This window comes from Larimichthys crocea, chromosome III (genome assembly GCF_000972845.2).
Source record: "Larimichthys crocea isolate SSNF chromosome III, L_crocea_2.0, whole genome shotgun sequence".
NCBI classification, from domain to species: Eukaryota; Metazoa; Chordata; class Actinopteri; family Sciaenidae; genus Larimichthys; species Larimichthys crocea.
In genome coordinates, this window is record NC_040013.1 from 11,984,227 (window position 1) to 12,007,357 (window position 23,131).

The 23,131-nt window shown below is 40.2% G+C and overlaps 1 protein-coding gene across 5 annotated transcripts in view; it reads left to right on the top strand.

Annotated features, from left to right (window-relative positions):
- The window catches only part of macrod2 (mono-ADP ribosylhydrolase 2), a 384,274-nt gene extending 363,030 nt beyond the window's left edge, over positions 1-21,244 (top strand). The window contains exons 12-18 of one of the 5 annotated variants that reach the window (XM_019266258.2): positions 1,764-1,802; positions 2,214-2,258; positions 3,582-3,740; positions 4,414-4,479; positions 17,534-17,572; positions 18,001-18,072; positions 19,930-21,244. In XM_019266258.2, coding sequence (XP_019121803.1) covers positions 1,764-1,802; positions 2,214-2,258; positions 3,582-3,740; positions 4,414-4,479; positions 17,534-17,572; positions 18,001-18,072; positions 19,930-19,952 — 443 coding nt within the window. In that variant the 3' untranslated portion in view covers positions 19,953-21,244. Of the gene's footprint in view, positions 1-1,763; positions 1,803-2,213; positions 2,259-3,581; positions 3,741-4,410; positions 4,480-17,533; positions 17,573-18,000; positions 18,073-19,929 lie in introns of all 5 variants that reach the window. The other 4 variants (XM_019266257.2, XM_027277736.1, XM_010729933.3 and 1 more) reach the window with 4 other exon arrangements.
- The last annotated feature ends 1,887 nt before the right edge of the window (positions 21,245-23,131 follow it).

Here is a 23,131-nt window from a genome sequence, read left to right on the forward strand (position 1 = left end):
GACCTCATGGCCGCCGAAGCATTCATCTTAACCTGCTTGTCCCAGTGAAGTATTCTTTTCAGCCCCCTGTCTGTGACTCCATCTCAAAATGCCAGTCATGATTAATAGAAAGGATTGCCATCTACTGTGTGTCACCAGCATTCTGCGTGATGGACAGAGGCACTTGAGACAAACATGCAGCACTGGTAGAACTGGCCTTTTCCACATTTAATAGAGGCTGGCATTTTTATTGTTCTGAGTGCAGGGCAAAATTGCATAGATATGAAAAAATGGTTTCTCTCTACAGCTTGTTAAAAAAGCAATTATGGAAGCTGCACAATAGCCATTGTAGAGCATGTTCCCTTATTGGTGTCATGGCTTTCATTTACTCAATTTGTCCCAAATGTCATTGGTTTATGTGTGTGTCTGTGCGTGTATAAGAATGTGTGGGAGCGAGAAAAGGGGCAAGGGGGGAGTGGGTAACACATATGATGCAGGGATTAAAGTTGCTTTATGTCTAGTACTAAAATCTACCTTTTATGCATCGAGACAGTTAGCTATAGGGTTGTAGGCAGGTATTTGTAGTTGCGTAGATGGTTTTGTGATGCAAAATATTAGGTTGCTTGTCAGTACTGCAAAACTAATGACATTCCCTTTAACCTAAGCTGTACTTCGATGCAAATTAGCAGCTATTAGCACACTAACACAACTATTATTGTGAACATTGTAATGTTATCTGATAACATCAGCATGTTTGTATCATTGCTGTATACATGTCACCATGGTAAGGTTGACATTTAGCTCAACGCAGCCCTGTGCATAATTACAGCCTGTCAGAGCCGCTAGCATGGCTTTAACTGGATTTATAAATACCCAGTGCAACACATTTATTGTAACAAAGATATTCTGCATCAGCCTTGTACGACTGAAGCTCAAAGCTGGCGGTCAGAGGCTAGCAAAGTAAATGAAGTGTTATATTTCGCACAAAATATGGAGTAGTCCAAATGTTAGCAAGTGCAGTAGGCAGTTTCCTTATCCTTAGTAGTCAGAGAAACATTCAGAAACTTTCCTTATGTAAAAGTAGCAATACAACACTTAATTTACTGAAAATAGTTCAAGTAAAATATTTATGTATCAAAAGTAAAAGTACTCAGACAAAATAGTAGTGTTTTACTATTATATATGATATGTTGTCAGTGTATGATGCATTTTGCTAATGTAGATGTTTAAGAAATCATCATCATATTCTATAAGATCATCATGTGTTTGTAGCTTCACTGTCCTGAGAAAACTCCCTGTTTTTAGCTGCTGCTTTTAGCTAATCCGAGGAGCGTTTTAAATATTTTATTAAGTTTAAGAAGCAGAGAATTTCACCACCCATAAAGGAACACTTTCATGTTTCAGTTTATCAGAAACATTCAATTGTAATCTCAACTCGTAACTAAAGCAGTCAGTATGAAGTTACATAAAATTGAATTGTCCAAGTAAAGTACAAGTACCTTGAAATTGCATTTATATCCAGTACTTGAGGAAGTGTACCTAGTTACATTCCACCCCTTCCATGAACCTGGAAGACAGAAAACCCTGTTATTGACCTTCTATGTAGACTGGAAGTTGCCATTTGAAAATGGGATGCCAGCTCTCACATGATGAATCCTTTGCCTGGAGATGAACAGTTTGTGATCATTAGCATGACTGGTAGCTTTGTTTTTTAAAATGAACGACTGACATTATACGCACTCATGCATGTGTTTGGCTGATGATTCCCCTCCCTCCCTTTTCAGGTAAAGAGAAAACAGGTGACGAAGAAGAGGGTACCAATGGTAATGTAGCTCTACGGACCATTAACATATGTTCTTAGCCCCTCGGCTCTATCAGAGTTTCTTGATGTCATTTTTCATCAAAAATTGAATTTTCTTTTCGCCCCAGTTCAGTCTTTCCATCCTGTGTGCACCATTCTAACAAAAAAAATTCTCTTATCACAGACGCTTGGAACAAAGAAATCCCTCAATTATGTATGGCTTTAGAAGTGACATTCTTTTCCCCTTCTTTTTTGTCACTTAATTTATGCATGTCTTTGTGGTTCCATTGCTCTCATACTGCAGTACAAAGACAAAACTACACAAAGAGATGGAATGAAAAGGCTGTTTGAGGTGATATCGAAAGCCAAGTCAGTTCAACTCCAGGCACTAGTATTGAACTCAAATGTTCTCCACTCTTTTTAATGCTTCTAGATGCTGCAGAAAATGAAGACGTGGACATGGCAAGTCAAAACCCAGGTATAGTACAGTTAGAACTCAGTGTGCAGGAAGGAGCACATATTGATCTGACTCTTATCTCTGGAGATGGGAATTGTACGACCTGACCGACATGCAGCTCATTGCTCTGGTTTTCACTTCAGCCCAGTTTGATTAAAGATTTGAACTGATCGGGTCTTGTTAGCAGCAGAAGAATAGCCAGTATACAAAGCTCCAAATGCATCTGTACAGGCTGGATGAACAGACCCTGAGACTCTGACGTGTTTTGTTGTGCTGACAGCAGAAGCCTTAAGTGAATTGAGAGTGTGTGTGTGTGTGTGTGTGTGTGTGTGTGTGTGTGTGTGTTACAAAGGGGCAAGCATTAACTTTGAGCTAGAACCATTTCTCTTTCTCTGAATATCCTCTGTGCTGCTGGTATAATTAAGATTCTGCATTTGCATACTGGCAGCGAGCAGTGCCTCGCCTCTCTTCTGTTTTTGTTTTATTCAAATCCAATCCCATTGACAAAGATTTGACAGATAGAGCCTCTCTGAGCATGAATTTTGTAGATTTTCTATGAAAGAGTTATATCTAATTCAGCCCTGGGATGCTATCCAAGACCTGAGATATGTAATTACTTTCTCAAGAGACACAAACAGAAAGGTAGAAGATAGGAGGAGCAACGATATACAGTTTAAAACAACACCTGCAGGCTAATTCAGCCAAAAATGCAGCAGTTGCATCCTTCTCATGAATATGCATATGTGCGTGTGTGTGTGTATTGCAGACCACAGATCAATATGTTGTTTAATTATGTGGTCTTGGTTACTTTGTAAAATATAACCCTTGTTTAAAGACCTTTAGTCGAATGTTTATTTACCACAAATACTCTGTTCCTTGTTTTATTCCTTTTACACACAAACTTTGTTATTTACCTCCCAGTGCTACACATATTTTAGAATTAGGACTTTCCCTTCAAACTTTAGAAACCACTCCTGAGCACACACTAGCAATCTAGGGACGCTTTATATGCTAAACTGCTTCAAACACAAGTATTAAATTAACTTTGTTTTAGAAATGAACATTTAAACTAGTTTGGACAGCCTAAAGCAAGCACTGCCTCTTTTTGTTCTAGTTTCTGACAGTTTCTCCTTCTTTCCTGTCAACGCCGTGCCTTTCAAATTGGAAAAGAGCAACCTGTTGATGTGAAAATGTTGCTGAGAGATTTCTGTCAGAAATAATGACGTATGAGCTTGTTTTCTGCCATGTGTTACAGGACTCAGTATGAAGGGTTTGACTTCCTATGCCTGAATTATTCCTTCAAAATATTCCTGTTTCTATATTTCAATGTTTGTGTGACTGCAGATGAAATTCCAGGGAGCGACGAGCCAAATCAAGAAAACGATAACGATGAGGATGAAAACCAAAACAAAGATGAAGATATAGTCGCTGACAACGACAACAGCAAAGATCAAGACAAGGAAATCAACAATCAACAAGCTGAAGATAAAGATGAAGACAAAGGTATGTACATAAGGGTGCACACATATGTTTTATTTTTTAAATCAAAAGATTTAAAGTAGACAAGTTGTCAGTCACAGAAATTAATACCGAAAATGGTTGCGGTGATTGTCTGATTTCCGGATAGTGATTGTATTTTATTGCTGGATGCAGCAAAATATCCATGGGGCACTGAGGAAGACAGATATGAATACTTCAGTTGAATGCATAAAACCCCAATGGCTGACATAATGACAGTATAACAAAATGGAAAACATAGATGTTACGTATTTGGTTTACCAGCAGTATAAAATTACATGGTTGGGAGATGGAACACTAAAAATGCACAATAAATGTGTTCCATGCACAAATGTTTATTCCCTCCTGTCGGCGTTTGAATCTATGTAAATGTATCTCTCGGCACAGAATAAGCAGAACCGAGCGAGGAGGTGTTGGGAGTGTTGGGGGTTGTATGCAGTATTATACAGTAAATTGGACATGAGATTTTTTTTATCACTGGAGCCTCACAGGCCACAGCACATCCACACACTGAGGACACCATACGAACACAGACACACATAAACAAAGTGGATTTGATTGAAGACATGACAGCTCACTCCCGTCCGCAAAAACACACTGATGTCCCATGAATGTGCGTTGTAACAAACATCATAGCTCTATTTCCTTTTTCCAGCAGGTGAAGAGCAGCCTGCTGCCACTAAGACAGAAGACGACAACACAGCAAAGTGTGTGGAGATGGAAGGTAAGATCTGATTTGTTTGGATTTGATTTGATTTGATTTGACCTGATTGAGAGTCTGACTCAATGGCTTTCTATCAATGTGATTTTCTCGTCCAGTCTGGTATATTTGTGTACTTCTGTATTGAATTAGTATGGTCAGCGTAGTTTCTGTTGTCTGTTGTTTGTCAAACGAGTTTTCCACTGGAATCCACCTCAGCCTATTGAAAAAATACTGTATCACCTGCGTTACAACAGTTCATACAGGAAGTAGTAGACATTGCAGGGATCATAACACATCTCTAAAAGCCATGATCGAGGTGCTGAGAACAGCATATATCAGTATATGACTATCGGTCATATGGAGTAGGTGTTGTTCTTTTATGAGTTTGACTGGGAACTGATCATTTCACCAGACATGTATATCACCAGTTTTGCATTTAGGTGTCAGCTTGTTTGAGATCTGTTAAACTACCATTTGCTGTCTTAGTTGTTATAGAGTAACTGCAACCAGGCTAATAATCCTGCTTGCCCTGCCAGCTACTGGTAAGAACATCCTCTCCCCACACCCTGTGCAGCAGGCATTACAGTGCCATGCTACATCACAGCTTTTGTGTGTGATCACACATACAACTTTGACGAGAGTACACACAGGTAGGCATGTTATGCAGCTATGATTTTCTTCCCATTAAAGTGTAGTGCGGCGTGCAGGAAATGCATCTGATTTGCACAGCAGTAGCACAATTATTAGTGGCTGTGTGTGCTTCAAAACAGCCGTTTAGTTTAGAATAATGCTGGCAGTATTCTATATTTTTGTGTTGTGCGCGTATCCAAAGAACCAGAAAATATAGCATGTGCCTCTGCGCTACACACCTCTATTGTTTACTATTCAAAACAAATCACTGAGCTGAACCATTGCACAGGGTGACCTGCTCCTTTATGAACAGGGGCACTGTAGTTTATTTAGAGTTAATTCTACATACACCACCCCGCTGCTGGAAATCATTAGAGCATAAAATGTGTGTTACTTCGCATGTCCTAAAATAGTCCCCAAAAATACACTGTTACTCCTGTTTGAGTAACATTTGTTGAAAACTGAAGTGCTCAGTTGTTTTTCTTTTAAGGACACTATACTTGTAATGTGTTTGTAAAGATGTTCATCATTCCTTCAGCATATATATATATTGAGAGACTTGTGCATTGTTGGTTTTGGTCTTGTTCCCAAGAAAAATATGTAATAATGTGGACTAAAGAAAAGACTGAGAAATAAATCCAACTTTTAAGGTAATCGAATTTAGATTAAATTATACTGTACAGCTTGTGTCTCTCTGTTTTATATAGTTTGCCTTTATTTGCTTTATGTTCCAGTAAAGCACCCTTAATAAACCCAGCCATTGTGGATCAGACCTCTACAACCCTCTACGTAGCCCTCATTTATAATTCTTGTTGACTACATGGGATAATCTATCTTTATTTATTCCTATTTGTCGCTAACTAACACTGGCTAACATTGTCACTGATTAAGGGAATTCTGTGGAGAAGCTGAGGGTTAGATTTGTGAACCTCAGCCACCCCTCTCCCACCATTCCACTAACACAAAGGTCTGAGTCACTCTCTCACCTCCATTTCACTTTCTCTTTGACTGACATTCAATTAATTTAGGGTGAGAGTGAACATTCCAGATAGATCTATCTCAGATAGCCTTCTCCATCCTCTCTGAAAAGCCATTGGAATACGTCCTACAAACACTGCAGGCTTTCCATCACTGGAAAGCTTCACTCCAGCCTGTTGATTGTGTCCTGCCAGAGCCCCGCCAATGTCTGTCACTGTCTAGGGTTACCATGGGCTGTGCGCTGCGCGGTGGCTCTGTCCAGCAGTAAACAGTGGTGTCATTCCTGATTGCAGGCAGATTGCATTTTGTATAGAGGAGCGAGGCCTTGGATAGAGCACAGACCCAAACTATCTCGGATATTGAATCTCAGGCAGGCCAACACAGCCCAGGTTATCCATGTGCAGCCAGCTATTCACAGGATGAAACCAAATGATTCCAGAGCCAATACCATTTATTAAAAATAATAACTGTAATCAGGCTACCTGCTCATGGCCATAGAGGTTAAATCTGCTTCATTGAACGGAGTAATAAAATGGCTCATAATGATGGGAGGAATGAGTAATGAATCAAACAATTTCAGGAGAGCCAAATATGAGGTTTCCACACGCGCACGAGTAGGTGTACAGTATGCATACATGTGTGAAGTTTCTTTTCTGTTTGTGCCAAAGTAAGAGAGTAACCCCAGATATCACCATTTTAGGAATGAGCCAGCATTGCCAACTTGCTAACAGTTGCCAAAAAGGAAGATAAATCTGATGCTCTTAAACACAAGAGCAAGGAAAAGCAATTGAGAAAGAAGAAATGTGCTGCGTCTTGCAGTCTTCTCTCTTTGATCCTACGGTAGATGCTGTTCGAGTAATGCTTTCTAATTTGTTGTTAGGTTAATTGTTCCGTCGGGTACTTTGATAGCCTCTGAACAGTATCTACAGTACTGCAGCTGACATCAAACCAGCTACACTGCACCGATGGCTCTGGATGCAATTGATTTCAAAATTACCAGCTTGGTACCTTCTAGCCCTCTCGGCACTTCCCTCAGCTTCTCTGATTAACATCATAATTAACAGGTCAAACTTGAAATATTAGCAATCCTGCGACATTGCAGCATACAGCGTTCTCAGATGCCATCGTCTGCATCTGCACCTTTTATATCCGCGCGCTAACAAATGTCAGCATTGTCTGTTGACACCCTGCTGTTCTCACATACTTCAATATTGCACATATAGAAGTGTGTATCACAGCTGAGCATCTCAGTCCCAGCTCAGTCACACTAAATAATACAAAGCTAAAGAAAACAGCTTTTGTGTTTTATTCATTTTCGCTCGCGTTGTCACTAGAACTTGTTAATGTAATAATTTATTCAGTCTACACACAATCCCCTGCATTCAGTAAGGATATAAGCTTCTGCACAGGTGATTTGCTGACGTCTTATCAGTTGATATGAAAAAACCGAGCCATCTGTTGTTTACATTGCAAGTCAGTTATTAAATGTACAGTTGTGCTTAAACATTTAGTCCTGTTGTTCTTAGTTTCACAAATGACTTCAGTGTAGCACAATATTATAAGTGACCGAGAGCCATTCCAAGATCCAGACAATACATAATATTATATTTTATTTAGCTCACTAGAATATCTGTTCTGTATCTGGAGTAGAGATATGTTAGGAGGTAGACAGAGGATTTTAAATCAGGCTGCACACTCCACTATATGAATCATATGTATTAGATATCTCCTTGCTCAGGCGTTGCGATTCTCATCAGCCTTTATTTATGAATATTCATAACACACTTTAAAATGGAAATGGGGGCTATATTGTTATTGTGTTTGAAATATCTATCTAGCAAGCCTTGTTCTGGTGACTTGTGAGACCGGGCATCCGCTTCACTAAGCTCACGGAGCACCCATAAATTAAAATAAGACTGTCTTTGCCTAAAGCTAGGAATAAATAAATCTGAGTTGTGAACAGAAATTGTTTTTCCTTCATGCAGTGTGATTCTCCTACAGGAGTCGATAGCTACTGTCTTAGCTCCAAAGGTAAGATTTAATGGCAGCACAGATTCAATGCCACTGAGTAAACAGCAGCTCTTCCCAATCAAACTTTGAGCACGTTTCGCCAATAAAACATTTGCATGTCATGCAAATGCACCAACACAAACATGACTAACATTTTTGTGTGCAAGACTCCTCAGTGACAATATATCCTATGACACTGCCAGACAGTTTAGTAAGTGCCTATTATCGACAGACTAAAAGTGCTGTTCCTGCGCTTCTTGAATATAAACAGACAGTCATACAATACAGGGAGCTTCATCTTCAATATATCAATATTCCTTAGATTTTCCGGCCTTTGATAAATCCGGCCTCTGCCAAAAGCTGACTGTGGGATGAAAGCAGATCCTTAACTATGGAAGCTACGCACAATACTACAGAGGGGTGGTCGCTACCTGAGCGTGGCTGGGCACAGACAAGGTGGACAAGTAGAGAGACGGGATATAATGACTAAAGCCAGGCAGGAGGGATCCTGAAGGGGAATTGGCGTGAAAGAGGATGGAAAGACAGGCAGACCCAGCAGGTCATCACAGCAATCTCAGTCGCAACAGAGCAGAGAGAGACAAGGCACCATTACATCAGCCCAGAGGCTGTTGGAGCTGACATTCTGACTGCTCATCTTTCCTTTTGATTTGTCTTGGTTTCCTTTTCTCTCTTCAGACCTGTTTTGTTGTTTAAAAAACATCACAGCAACTCAAGTAAACTCCAGTTCATCCTCATTATCCACAAGTTTTCTCTTGTTTAAGTTTACTTTATTGTCTTGATTTCATCACTTTCTATCTACAAATGATTTCTTTTTCTTCCGTAGTGCCAAGGATATGTTAGTATAGATGACTGTGGCTGCTTTATTTGGCACTGTTACTCTCAGGCTCTGAGCAGAAAGCCCAGCTGCCTCAACAAGTGCCATATGGTGCCCAAGAAGCCACATATACATCATGTACACACCGTCTCTCCCTTGTAAGATCCACAAACAATGAGAATTCAAGAGTGAATCAAAATGGAGGCGTAACAAATCCTCCTCTAAAAACTGTCATGAGAATTGGTTTTATTCTCTTGTTTGCAAGTGTTATTTGGGGGATGTTATTGATTTCTATGTGTTTTACTCCCCCAGTGGTATAGCATGAGTGTAACAAAACAAACCAACACAAATGGATCCTCTGAAATCCAGCAGACTTGCTACTGGCAATATGAAGGTCCACATAAAACAATCAGAGCAAAGTGACCCCATGTGGTTGTTCTTTTATTTTAGGGCGTCAAGTACAAAGAGTAGAATTTCTGAGTAATCCATCGCAAATTAAAAGAGAGTTTTTCCTCCCTCTTTTTAGCAGCTTGAATTATTTATCCCTGAATTCATTGGTATATTCCTTTTAGAATTTGTTGTTTTTGAAGTGCGCTTTGCAGACTTACAAAAGCAAAACGGATATGAAGCTTTGCCTAATTGGTTATTTTGTGCCCCTTTGTCTTGGTCTTTTGTGAACAATGGCATACTGGTGATGTAAATCTAATTCTGGAGAGCAATACCGTCTTTCCTGTGGCTAAGAGTTGTCAGCACACAATTAACTTTTGGCATAACATTGTATACTGCAACACTGAGTGGCTCCTCAGGGAGCAAGCTGCCACTGGCTGAAGACATTAGGCTATGCTGGTGTTTTATAGCTTTTCACACTGACTGTGAAAGTCAAGGAACAGCAGTTACACCAATCACAGCCCTGCTGAGACATTGTGTGTGAGTGGCTTGCGGTAACTACCAACAGTCTTATCTTTATCCGTATTAACAGAGCTTTTATCATGGATTTCCATTTGGCTTGGCTTCTCCGTTTCACTCCTTGTTTTAACTTGCTTCGTTAATTTTAGGTCACTGGATATCAAATTGACTCTGGTGGTTTCAATATGGAAAAGTTTCATTTTTCAAAATAATAACATTTATACACATCTGAGTGGAGTCCATTTTTTCCCCCATCATTCCTCAGCACAACAGCACCCTCTTACTGATGAGAAATATGGGGTCTGTCATTTAGGGAGGGGGCCTTATCTAACAGGCTGCAAGGGACACAGTTTTTTCTGTCCGCCTTTGAAGCTCTTCTTTTGATCAGCTCTCTTATCCCGTATCCACACCTCTGTTTGGTTCACAAAACTGGCAAATGAATCAACTCTGAGCAGAGTGAAAATTTGTCAGCCAGCAGAGATGCAACAAATGTGTGTTTAAAAAGTCGGGAACACATTTTTAGTCTCTGTCGTGCATGCACAGCCTTTTAAAACACATGCACATAGAGATACTGTTTTGAGTGATCTCTGCATGAGTTGCCTGTCTCCTGGAGGTAGAGAGGAAGATTTGATGGTAAAAACAGGAGAATATCCAAGTGAAATACCGACAAGAATGGCCTTTGAGACTCGAACATGACAGTTGGGAATTCAAGTCTTTAACCCTTTGGATTGCAATGTCACTGCACGCTTAACTCGCTAGTGTTTCTCAGATATTGAGCCCTTTCTTTCATCTCTGTAAGTTCACCCACAGTGCACACAGGGTATGATGCAATAAGATACAATACAACATAATGTTAGAGCTGCAACAGTTAGTCAAGTGAAAAAAATAAATAATTAGAAACTATTTTCATAAATTATTAATTGCTGCAGTTCTTGTAAAGCAACATTTCTCAAGTATTTTATGGTTCTGCCTTCCTAAATGTGAGAATTTCTCTAATTTCCTGTAATTTTTTAACATCGTAACCTGAATATTTCGGGGTTCAGACTGGATGAAACAAACAATTTGCCAATGTCACTATGGGCTTTGAGAATTCATATTATATCTATTTATATCATTTGAAAAAATCATTTGCAATCAATAATGAAAAAAAACATTAATAAAAGCCCTAATAATATGCTACAATTCAGTATATTACAGTGTATTGACTGATATTATAATTATCATGTTACGAATATGCTATTATTAGGAAGTGATGCATTAGAATACATCATCACAGAATACACTACATTGGACATCATTGGGCAAAAAGTAAAAAATCTTGGTAATAATAATTGGTGCAACATCTTTTTTTGCCATAATTATATCTCTATCAGTCCCTCATTATGCTGCTGACACATACTTGTTGCTTTCACTGAGGTCCACCAGTCTAGCTGCTTCTAGCTGACCTTTTAATGATGGACAGCTGCTCTTGGTTTTCACTGCCGTCTAGACGAGCACTTTGATTATATTGACCAGTCCAACCCATGATCTCCTGAGAAAAACCTTGAGCTGCCCAGAAGATACATCACTTCATAACTGCAAATCACTCAGCTGACCGCTGAACCGTATCCTAGGTGACGGACAAACATCACAAGCCTTCGTCCATAAACATGCTGCCTCTACACCTCCCTCAACTGCGGCATGTCCCATTTTAATGTATTGTGGGGGTTAGCCACATCACCTTGTGTCAGATTTACCAGTCCCCTGCAAGACTGTCTGTCTGTACCTTGATATAGTAAACCACAATAGGTATTGAAGACAGAGGTGAGCAGCTTCTTCCAGCAAGCCTGCTTGCAGCGGAGGGAGAGTCTAAAGATTATGTAAAGTAATTCAGCGAGTGATGAGAGAGGAGCAGGCCACCACTGACAGCAGGTTTAGCAGGTATGTAGGTCACACAGGGGGAGGCCTCTTTTGCATTTTTTCCCTTCCATGTCTATTTTTGTGTTGTCTCCCTCTCTCACGTCTTCATTTAATCAGTTATTCACTTACTCCTTTCATCTTCAGATACCTCAGTGTTCTCGCTTTTCTTTTTATCTCTTTTTTTCGTCTGCTGACAGGCCACTGTAACTGTCTCACACTGCCTCGGACAAAGTGGGGAGTAAAAAAGGAGTAAAAAGAGAGATCAAGAGTGAGAGACATTGCCAGCGGAGACAACATTTTTACTGGCTTTCCTGTTTCTTTCAGCTCTTGCTGTGTCTTATCAAAGGTTTGCCAGTGGTCATTTTCCCTTCAGTTTTCGCAGCATATGTTGTCAACTGTGCACCCTCTTTTCCATTGCCATCTCTCTCTGTCTTCTAATCATCCTCACTTTCTCTGAGTTGTAGCTTAACCCCAAAGCAGATGGTGTCCTGTTCTCTTTTCAGTCACTCAGAGCACTCTGTGTTTTCTCATCTTGTCAAGCATGGCCCAGGCCTGTGTAATGAGCACAAGCCTTTTCAGTCTGTTTAGAGGACCCTGACCCAACGTGGAGCTGCACCACAGCCACCACTGCGAGGTTACCCAAACCCACAGGGGAGCACAATACTACTTAGTGTCCACAACCCCATGGCCTTTTCTTAGGGAGAAGAAAGGCGGAATATTAATGAAGACTCTTGGCTTTTCGGGGAGGATGGCAGTAGAGAGGGGCGGTCATAGTGTTTATTGAACTGGCTTGTTTTCGTCTCCCTAGCCTGCAAGTCACAGCTCAGTGATCTTTAATTGGCTCAGATTGTCAGACAGTGTTCCATCTCATAGCAAAGAAAACTACAGCCATCAAACACTGACCCCCTTCCTCACAAAATCTCCTTTTCCCTGTTTTAAGAGTGTTAACTCATGCAGCTAAGCTTTTTCCACAGGCCTGCACTACAAACCTAACATTAATATATGAAAATGGGCTGCTTTCCACATTTACCAGCTCATTAGTTCTTTTGGCTGGGCACTTGTTGAGGTCCACCCACCCTTGTTTTGCTTGAGCAGGGAGATGTCTTTAATTATCTTTGCAGTAGACATACCAGGCCCAAGGCTATTAGCCCATGCAAAGTTCAATGAGGGGCTCTTTGATACTTCAATATACATGCCCCAATGCAGACCAGCCCCAAGTCCCTCATGGACCACCCAGTTTACATACAGAAATTAATTCTGCTCTCATCTCCTGAAAGGAACAGAGCTTCTCAATAGATACTCGTACTGATCCTCACCTTTTCCTATGTTATTCTCTCAAGATAAAATGCTATTGAGAAAGCAGTGGCCCTCAGCCTGCTTCACAAAGGCTGAAGAAAACGAAATAATTTTACCCATCATCTGATTAACTCAAGCTAAATAGAAATGCATTATGGAAGTGATTCGGTCTGTAAACGTTTTTTATTTGTGAGAAACATTGTGTGTTCAATATGGGCAGACTTTAGTGTCCTTTTAACAAAGGGTACTCAGCAACTATTGGGAAGTGAAAGAATGGTTTTAATGGTTTTCAGTAGCTCCCAGAGATTGTATTTTTGTGTCCATTGTTTGAGTGGGAGCAGCTGGACACCTGGGAGTACTGGCTGGGATCAAAGCTCCAGGACCTGTTCAGCACACAGCAGATCACGCTACGGTCTAGGGATCAGATGAACAGACGAAATTCTCCTGGGGAACTGACACTGTAGGGCACAGACACGTCCACACACTCCACACCTCCATTGATTTTTATTCTTTCACTGACCAAGAAAGGAGTAGTTGAATAAAAGACAGTTTGATGTCCTGTGGCTGAGGGACGAACAGAACCTCCTGTTCTGCCCAAGGCTCCTGTCTGGAACATTAAGCAGAGACGGTTCCCATGCTGCTGTGTGGGTGACCCACAGGGACTGCCTCCCCTGTGGGCTGACTTAGCTAGAATGACAAGAACATTAAAAATGGTGTGGAAGCAGTACTGCAGCTGATCGTGACAAACACTCTTTGAGGATGCTGCGAGATAATGAGAAAACCTATCATACGAAAGCTACAGCTAATCAAATATCTATTCTTTTTATTTATACGATGCCTTAAAACCTTAACTTGTCATTGCTGTCCAGTGCAAATACATTTTCTATCATACTTGAATATTGCTGTGCGGTACACTAATGCTGACCAACAAAACGCTAACTACCTCTTGTCTAATAAATGAATGCAAGGTGGGGGGGATGTAATTTTCTGCTTGTCTGCATACGAGGGTGACTTATGCCCAACTCTCTTCCTTCCTCTCCCTTCACTTATTTGTGCTGATGTGAACACACACACACACAGACACACACACACATACACATATATGGCTTTTCTCTGAACTTCTGAAAGGCAAGAAAAGTTAAAGAATGTTGAGGTTTGGCTAAAGCCTTAAATGGTTTTGAGCTTGTGTGTGAGCTGTGTTCACTTTTAATAAATGAGTCGTGAAACGATCCCCGAAACATCATAAAAAAAAGATACAGCTCTAATATGTGGAAAGAAGACAGATCAGATAGCCCTTTTAAACTCTCATTACCAATCATTGTTGCTGAGGATCTTCATAGAGAACTGCCATGCGTGTTTTAGTGCTGATTAGATGTGTGTAGATTAGTGTAGATGGTTATGGTTGAGGTTTTTTGTCCTATTTAGATCCACACAAAAACCCATACAGTATACAAGTTCTGTTACTATGTGAACTGGTAATTAACTCACATAAATGTAGGATGAGAGACACTGTCAAGGACCCCTCAGGGTCCATTGTCCCAGCTTTCAGAATCACTGGTGTAAGCTGTCTAGTTTCCTGCTGAGGAACTTAATTCAGTCTTCTGTTTTTCTCTTTTCCTTATCAGCCCTCTGTGGACTGAGCCTTTCCTTCACCAGAACCTTGACAGAGGCCCGTTTTTCTCTCTCCCCCCCATCCTTGTTTATGTGTTTACCACAGTCGACTCTCACCCCCTCCCTAAATGATAGCCCTTCTACTGTCAGCACACAAGAGTCAAATTAGAGAGCGAGACAGACCAGCGTTGCTGTTCCCTCTGAGCTTCAGGCAAGCAGGAGAGGAAATCAACTGAAATTCAGAGCTTTTTGCTTTGTCTTGATCAGCGCTGTATATTAGAGGAAGATGATGTTACCCTGGAATCCAGACTGTGTTGTTGTTACCTGAGAGAAAGGGAGGTGGGAGCATCTGGGATGAGGCCAGTGTTTCAGTGAGCTCCTGCTGCTGCACGCAGGCATGCTACGCAAGCGCTTATAAAAAAATGATAAATAAATAAAAAAAGCAAACATGATGGAGGCTCTGTTCCAGCAGGAGTCACAACATCGGGCATATTCCACATGTCCCACCATCAGCTGTAATATCCGTAAAGTGATCATGTGAGAAAGTGCTAATGCATGGCATATCATTTCATGCGTATGCATAATTTATTTCATCACAGCTGACACCATACCCCTGGCTCCTGAGCACATGTGCTACATCGTGAGCATACTACTTTTGTCATTACAGAGAAGATTTGAATCTGGTGGTAAATCTGCTTCTCTGATTACTTTATAATAAGGTATAAAATATCAAAAGATAGTTCTGTGTTATTACAATTTGGTTCTCATTCCGTCAAAAGATAGTTCTGTGTTATTACAATTTGGTTCTCATTCCGTGATTGTAATAAAATTGTTCCCGTAATTGTTGAGATCCTGGAACATGAAATTGCCATGTTCAGACAAACATTATTATTATTATTATTAGTGAGTTATTTGTAGTAGTAGTAGTAGTAGTAGTAGTAGTAGTAGTGGTGGTGGTGGTAGTAGTAGTAGTAGTAGTAGTGGTAGTAGTAGTAGTAGTAGTAGTACTAGTAGTAGTAGTATTTGGATGTAAACCAATATAAAGAGTGTCAAAAATGTAAAACTCATCTCTAACTCTTTGCATTAACAATTGCAATTAACTTAGTAAGTATACTATAATCATCACTGATAAAAAAAACAGAGCTGAAACTATGAATATAAGATCCAAGTTGTATATAACCAGAATTACCCTTTAAAGAGTTTCTGTAAAAGAACATGATGATGTTTCTCCCCCTGGACAGTATCATCCCTTAGATCAAAAAGACTGTTGCTTCCTTCCTCCGCTTCAACAGTCCTCCAGTCCCGGTTGTGTGTCAGGGAGGAGAAATTTAATTCCAAAATGTTGCAACAGATTAAATCAGTTTGACTTCATGTTGAAGAAGCTGTGTAATGCACGTTGTCAATAGCCTGCAGATCCAAATTGCCGGGGAAGTAAAAGTAATGCCCGAGCTGTTTACATGCTGTAACCTGGCACGTGTATCCACGCCTGCAATTACAACCACAGGATTAAATGACCTTGATGGCAGACTTGTTACTGTAAGCATACAGAACAGTTAAACCACTTTGGATTCGACACGTTCTTCTATCACACGTGAGCAGTTGTATTTGTTTACATCATTACTGGACTGTCTGGGGAGAGTGGTTGTTTTTATGGTATGCTTTGTTTGGTTGATTGTTGTTGCAAAGGGGGAAGCAGCAAGGTTTGCTCTGGGAGTGACAAAGAAGGAGCTGTGTGACTACAGATGCAACAGGGAGGATATGGGGGGGGGGGGGGGGGGGGGGGGGGGGGTCTCAGGCTGTCTTACAGGGACGTCAGTCTGTAATTAATTTTGCATGTATCTCCTTCCCTTTTCTCATTTGTTTTGCTGTTTTTTGAAGTATAAATCTTTAGGAAGGCTCTGAATTTTCAGGCATGAAAGAGTATTTAACATCACAACAGATGAAAATCTGAGGCCATGAGTATGAAGTTGATCTCAAAGGAGACTTATTTCCAGCTCTATATTTTTATTCAGGGTCCATTAGGCTGGTTGCATGATTCAAACATCCATATTTATCTTAAACTGGCCTTTTATGTGACCCTTCAGTTCCTCCTTAAGCTCCTGGCTCTTCCTCCATTCCAAAAAGCTAATTTCCTTCCTATTGGCTAACTGATTGTGTCGAGAAGGATCCCAAAGATTTGCAAACTCTTGCAAATGCAGACTTGATTCAGCAAAGTAGCACCTCATTCTGCAAGAGTAGATTTTCCAAATTTGTTGTGACACTTTGACAAGGCATTTAGAGATTCTGGCGTAAAGAGTGACAAAGTTTATGTAATGACTTTGTGATGATTGATTAGGTCAAGCACAGGACTTCCACACAGAAAATTGTATTTTCATGTCCTTTGTGAAGCCAAAAATCTGATTAGTTTTTGATTTTTACACTTAGTTGACTCATTATTTTATGTTGCAGTTGGTTAGATTTTGATGAATCAAAGATTGTTGAAGCAGAGTTGTCGGCGGACATCAGAGGAAAAAACTGAAAATATTTAACTTTCCTTCGCAACTAAAAAAGCACTTTATGCAAGACATACTGAGCAACCTCCACAACCTCCAAAAACTTGAAGGATAGTCCGGAGCAGAGCGGTCGAATAAGACTGATGGGCTATACTTTGAGTGGGTATGCTCAGCATTGCATTCAGAGCAGTCAGAAGTGTGAGGTTTTTTTCTCTCAGGGAGTACTTTTACATAACTTTTCCCCATTATTTGAAACATTGGCCATTTAATATGAACATCTGACATTCTTAGAATTACATGCAGAAACTGGACTGGTTTGTGAATGATCTATAAAACCTTTTAACTACATCTGTATGCATGATTTGACATTAAAGTATTAAAGTAATGTGTCTATATCTTTATGTGCTCCGAATTACAGATGTCTCTGAGATCAACAATACTGGCACCAGCAACGGAGGTGAGTAAACATCATGTTTTTCCCCCATGAACTACTCACTCTGTGACCCATCGCTGAAATCCTGCCACTTAACAGAAGCCTCTCTGCTGTCTACTGCCCCCACCCCTTCCTCTGTTTCTGGCATTCCTGCTATTATGGATTGATATTTCTGTCAACATACATTCATTAAAATATCACTGTGCACATAAGCGTTCTGATTAGATGTCAGATCCACATCCAGTTCAATCCTGATGCCAGAAAGTTCTTGTATTTGAACTATAAACCCCCTCAGTTTGATTCACAAGCTTGGCAGTGCAGAGAGGTTGTTATTGGTAAATGGATGCTTTCCTGCATGGGACAACAGATTGCTTGGTTATCATTGTCGCTCCTCACATTTTCCGCTCTTTCCCTCTCTATTCTTTTCATTTTTCTTCCCTATGCTTGTCTAGAAGAGATGAAAGATTCTGTCGAGCTCTCAGAAGAACCTGATTTAATTCCACCCGACAGCATTCAGTCCAAAGGTAAGGGCGTGGGAGAAGACTCACACTCGCTCGCTCACTGGCACGCTCTTATCTTGCACACGTCTCTATTTATAAGCGGTTTCTTATTAGTGGCCACAGCTGCTGAATTAAAATTCACTTCACCCAGAGAATCCTCAGCGCTGTGCAGCCAAGTGTTACCAGGCTTCACCCTCCTTGTCTCTGTTTCCTCCCCTCCGTCTCTCTCCATCTCCTTCTCTCTGTAGGGGCAGGCAGGCAGTTTGTATGTGCTCCTCCAGGGCCAAATGCATTTGTAAATCGTCTCTACCCATTTCAGGTCTGCAGCTATGACCCTGATATTTAGGTATAAACGTGTCAGCGCGTCTTTGGAGATTGAGTGTGATGAATTACCTGCAAACTCCACTATCAGACATTTAATAAATCAAGTGTGCAATGCATATTATTTCAACATGCAGCCAACACAAACTGTTGGGGCAATAATCATGCCAATAAATCATATTTGATAAGGATACCACACTATTGTTATTCTCAGGTTCCCATTGAGATTTAGGGTAATAAGACAGCATGTAATTTGAATGTACTGTCTGTGGAGAGAGCTATGAATTTCTATGCCTGCATTAGTTCTGTGTGTGGCTCTATAGAGTTCTTGAGCTGAAGAATGGGATTCAGATTTGGGCATCGAAATACTTTCCAGGTAGAAAAAATCATTAAGCAACTGTTGTGAACAGATTGTCAGGGTTGAATAAATAGGACAGGCTAGCAGCATATGAAATAACTTGGCAGAGACAAACGGGTTGGTGTAGAAAGGAGAAAGCTTAAACAATGCCAGACAAAGCACCAGAGAAGAAAAAGCTTGTTGTCGAACAAGTGTGTGGATCAGGGTGGATGTTGTATGAGGGAGCTAGGTAGCACATAATGTGTAGTTAAAATTAGCCAGAGCACAGTATCAAAACACACGACACTGCCCTGTTATGACTGCCGCTTGCTTTGTACCAAATATCAACTGATTAGATCGTGAAATTTGGTAAAGATACTCCTGGTCCTCAGAAAATGTCTCCTAAAGATTGTGGGTGACCCCCTGTGCCGTGTCCCATTGCTTTTGATCCATGACAAACTATCCTGAAAACCAATCATTGTTTTTTCATGATGTGCACTTCCCTCTTCTCACACTACTCCACTTATGTGCTAACATTAACACCACTCTCATGCAAAAAGAACAGCATTGCATATTTCCTGCTCTATAGGCAGATTATTATGTAATATCATGACTGTATTCATACCTTCAATGAGAAAACAAAAACCCATTTGATGGTAATGTTTTTTCCTCTAAAGCCAATATTAAGATGAACTACATTTTAACATTACGACTGTTAAGGCTCTGAAAATATGGCCGTTTATTGTTTGTTCTCGTAGTCTAACTCATAATTATTGGCATTATAGATTAGCCATAATTTACGAGTCAACATATTGGTCCTTATGTCCAACCAACACCCCAAAATTAATAATTGAATATGGTCAATTTACCAATATATATGACAATAAAGAGATATGTAGACTAATAAAAGTAGCAAGTACTCATGATTGAGAAGCTGGAACAAGACGAATATGTAGCAGTTTTGCTTGAAAAATAACTGAATTTTTTAATTGTTTCTACTTATCAACCAAACGGTCAAATTGCCTTATCCTTTCAGCTCTAGTTCCTTTCACTCCTTTCATTCTGTAGTGCAATTATCATTTCAACCAAGTGCAGATTGTTAATGGAAATCCGCTACTATTATCCCACATGTGAACCATTAATAACAGTAATATTTAAGAGAGATAAGGGAGAACCAGAAATTCGGCCATACAAAAGATTGAGACTGTGAATTTGTTTTCCAGACACTGTTGAGAAGAAAGAATGACCAGCTGAGGGACGGACAATCAACCTCATCTGACAGCCAGCAAACTGTGCGAAGCCAACCACACTGGTGTCAGACTGGCCCATGTCAGTATGGGCTCTGACACTGGCCCAGGACAACCAGTTACTCACAAGATGCTCACATTCCCTCCTTTATTTAGCCTTTTCCCTCTTTGTTAAGAAACTATTCATCCCTGAAGTATGTATGTACTGTATGTATATGTATGTATGTACAAAACCTTATTATAGGACTTGAACATATCAACCAGAAAAAAATGAGCCATACCTCATTGTGTGTTAGAGTCATACATCATTTTGCCAGCTGGGTGCGATGAGATAAACCAGGTTCAAGTCTCTTTATTTGATCTATACCCACTGTGAGAGCATGGTGAAGCTGTCAGAGGACAACAGCCACAGCTCCTACATGTTGACACTCCAGGCTGCGTGATGATGCTTAACATCTGCCATCCTTTTGTTCTTACAACCTAAATAACCGCCACCACAGTCATGATGACATTCAACTGTGGACAACATGACAACACCCTGCATTTGTAGGCCTCCTTGGAGTGCAACGCACTGACACCTGCCATGTCTCCTCACACACTTCTGCAGCTCGAGCTCCATTGTTTAGTCAAAGCAGCCAATACCTTGATTCAGACCACAGTCTGTAAGGCAGTGTGTCACTCCCCGGCCTTTTATCTATATTACTGATCTCCGCCACTGCTGTAACAGCAGCTTTCCTTGTTTTAACCAGGAAACCGTTCATCAAACACCCGCGCACACTAAAGAGGATGTGAGTGTCTTTTAACAAATCAATTAGGTCTTTCCCTTCATTTCGTTGCATTTTCAGTGCATGCCAGAAAATTGCTTTGATCTTCACCAACAGGAATTAGAATCCTCTTCGCTTTCGCTTGTCTACTTACCAGATTGTCTCTAATTGTATTGAAGGAATCTGCCTTATTTCATATCAGACTACAGAATCACAATCACAGACCTAAGGAGGTGGTCCAAGTATGAATTCTTGGTTGTGTATTGCTTGCAGATGAGTTGTAATTTTAAGTACATCATGTAATGGCTAATACCTGTTGTTAATGGTTTCTTGTTTTTTCCTCAGTTGATTTAAAAAAAATGGTTTAGATTTCTTTTTAAATGTTGGTATGATTCATTAATTATTTTCAGTGGTGCCATACTAAAGATCAGATGAATTACAGTTCTATGAAATGATGCCTTCATACTTTGATGTTTGCTTTGCTAAACTATAACAGAAACAACTAATAAAGATTAAGGTGGAAGCCATGTCTCAGCTTTTAATGTACTTGTGAACTCTGTCATGACAATAGCTAATCTTTTATTTTATTTTATTTTATTTTACTTGCAGCTGGTGCCATTAATCTCCCCCTCATATGTGAGAAATAGAACAACCGTAACAGAGTGATCAGTCATGTGTCTCTGGGACAGAAACAATTAGTCTATTCCTGTGATCTCCTGCACGCTGCCTCTCTAGCCCTCAGGCTCTCTCCTGTATCAAATGAAAAGAGATATCTGGCTGACCCTCTCACCCAAGAGCCTTCCCTTCCTCTGAGGAACTCACTAATGGCCCAAGACCTCACAAGGAGTTTGTTATCAAAGACTTAGCAGATCTCCAGAGCAGAACCTCTCTCATAAATCACTTCTCTTATCTGTAAACAAGATGTTATGTTCAAATAACATTTTAAATCATTACTTATACTTAAGTCATTACTTTTTACATATAAGTACTATACATATTTTAACAATTGTCATTAAAACCAATGTATGGTCCAAAGACTGGATGAACCACATGTAATATGTGTCACACAAACATACAGTTGTTTTTAGTCTTCACGGGGAGAACACCTGAAGTGGATTATATAATATATAATAATAGCTACTCTTTCACTTACACGCAGCACACTAGTTTGCTGTTCGCTTAATTATTTTTAAAGCAGCTGCGTGAAATAATTTCTCTTGCCCGAACATGTGTCCTCATTAGCATAAATGTCAAACATTATACCGAGATGCTGGGCAAACGTTTATAAACCTTCAACATTACTCAGTGTATGCTTTTATCTCTGGACTGTCAACACCAAACAACCCAGACTGGGAGTGTCGTCACTCCAGAATCATATTTTTATGTGATCATAATGTGTGTCCCTGTCTACACTGTTAAGATGCTATAGGGCGAATCAAAGGGTACAATTTGCAAAGTGGACCATTTTTAATCAAAATACATTATTGCTCTTTTGCATCTACCTTACCCAGAATGCAACTTGAGCACCAACAGTTCAGTCAGAGATTCACGTTTGTACGTAATGCTAATGTAGCCTGGAGCTACTGGCCTCAGATAGCAGAGATGATAAGTTGATCACAGAGGTCTGGTAAACACATTTTTTATCTAAAAACTTCAGCCACAACCAATTCTGACACAACACATGACATCACTTGAGGCAATTTAACACTCTGCAGCCACAAAAAAGGCTTTATACACTTTCACATGCAGTACACCACTGATTTTACACATCAAAGTCTGCTCACAGGGGACTTCACTTAAAAGGTTTGTTTTCCATTGCCTTTGCAATGTAGAGATGGACAGGTAACAAAGGGTGACAGGGAGAGAGATGTGACACACAACAAAGATCCCTGACTGGAACTGAACTGGGTTAAATCGTGAATAACCATAAAGCTACTAGGACGCCCTAATTCATATCAGTGCAAATTCAGTTCATCACAGAAAAATAATCTTGAACATGTTTCTGTTCATTCCAGTGCAGGAAAAATAGCAACAGATATTCTTTATCTCCAGAAAAACATCAATCAAATACAAGACATGGTGTTTTGTTGTCAATTTTGGATATCATATTGGCAAAAAAAAATTATTACCAACAAGTTTCTCATCTGTTGCTGTGGAAAGCCAATGAAAAACAAGCTTCACGTCGCTTTAGAAGCTACCATGTTTATGTTCCATTAACTTGTCGCATGCCAAGCAGATGTCAGGAGTGATTGTCCCTGGAACGGAGACGGTTTAAATTTTAATGACTTCATTTAAATGTTGCATGTCAGAGCAGAGGGTTCCCTAAACTTGAGCAGTAGGTAATGTCAAGGGAAACGGCTCCATCGCACAGGCTTGCTGCTACGCACCGGCTCCTTGGCATACAAAACACTTCG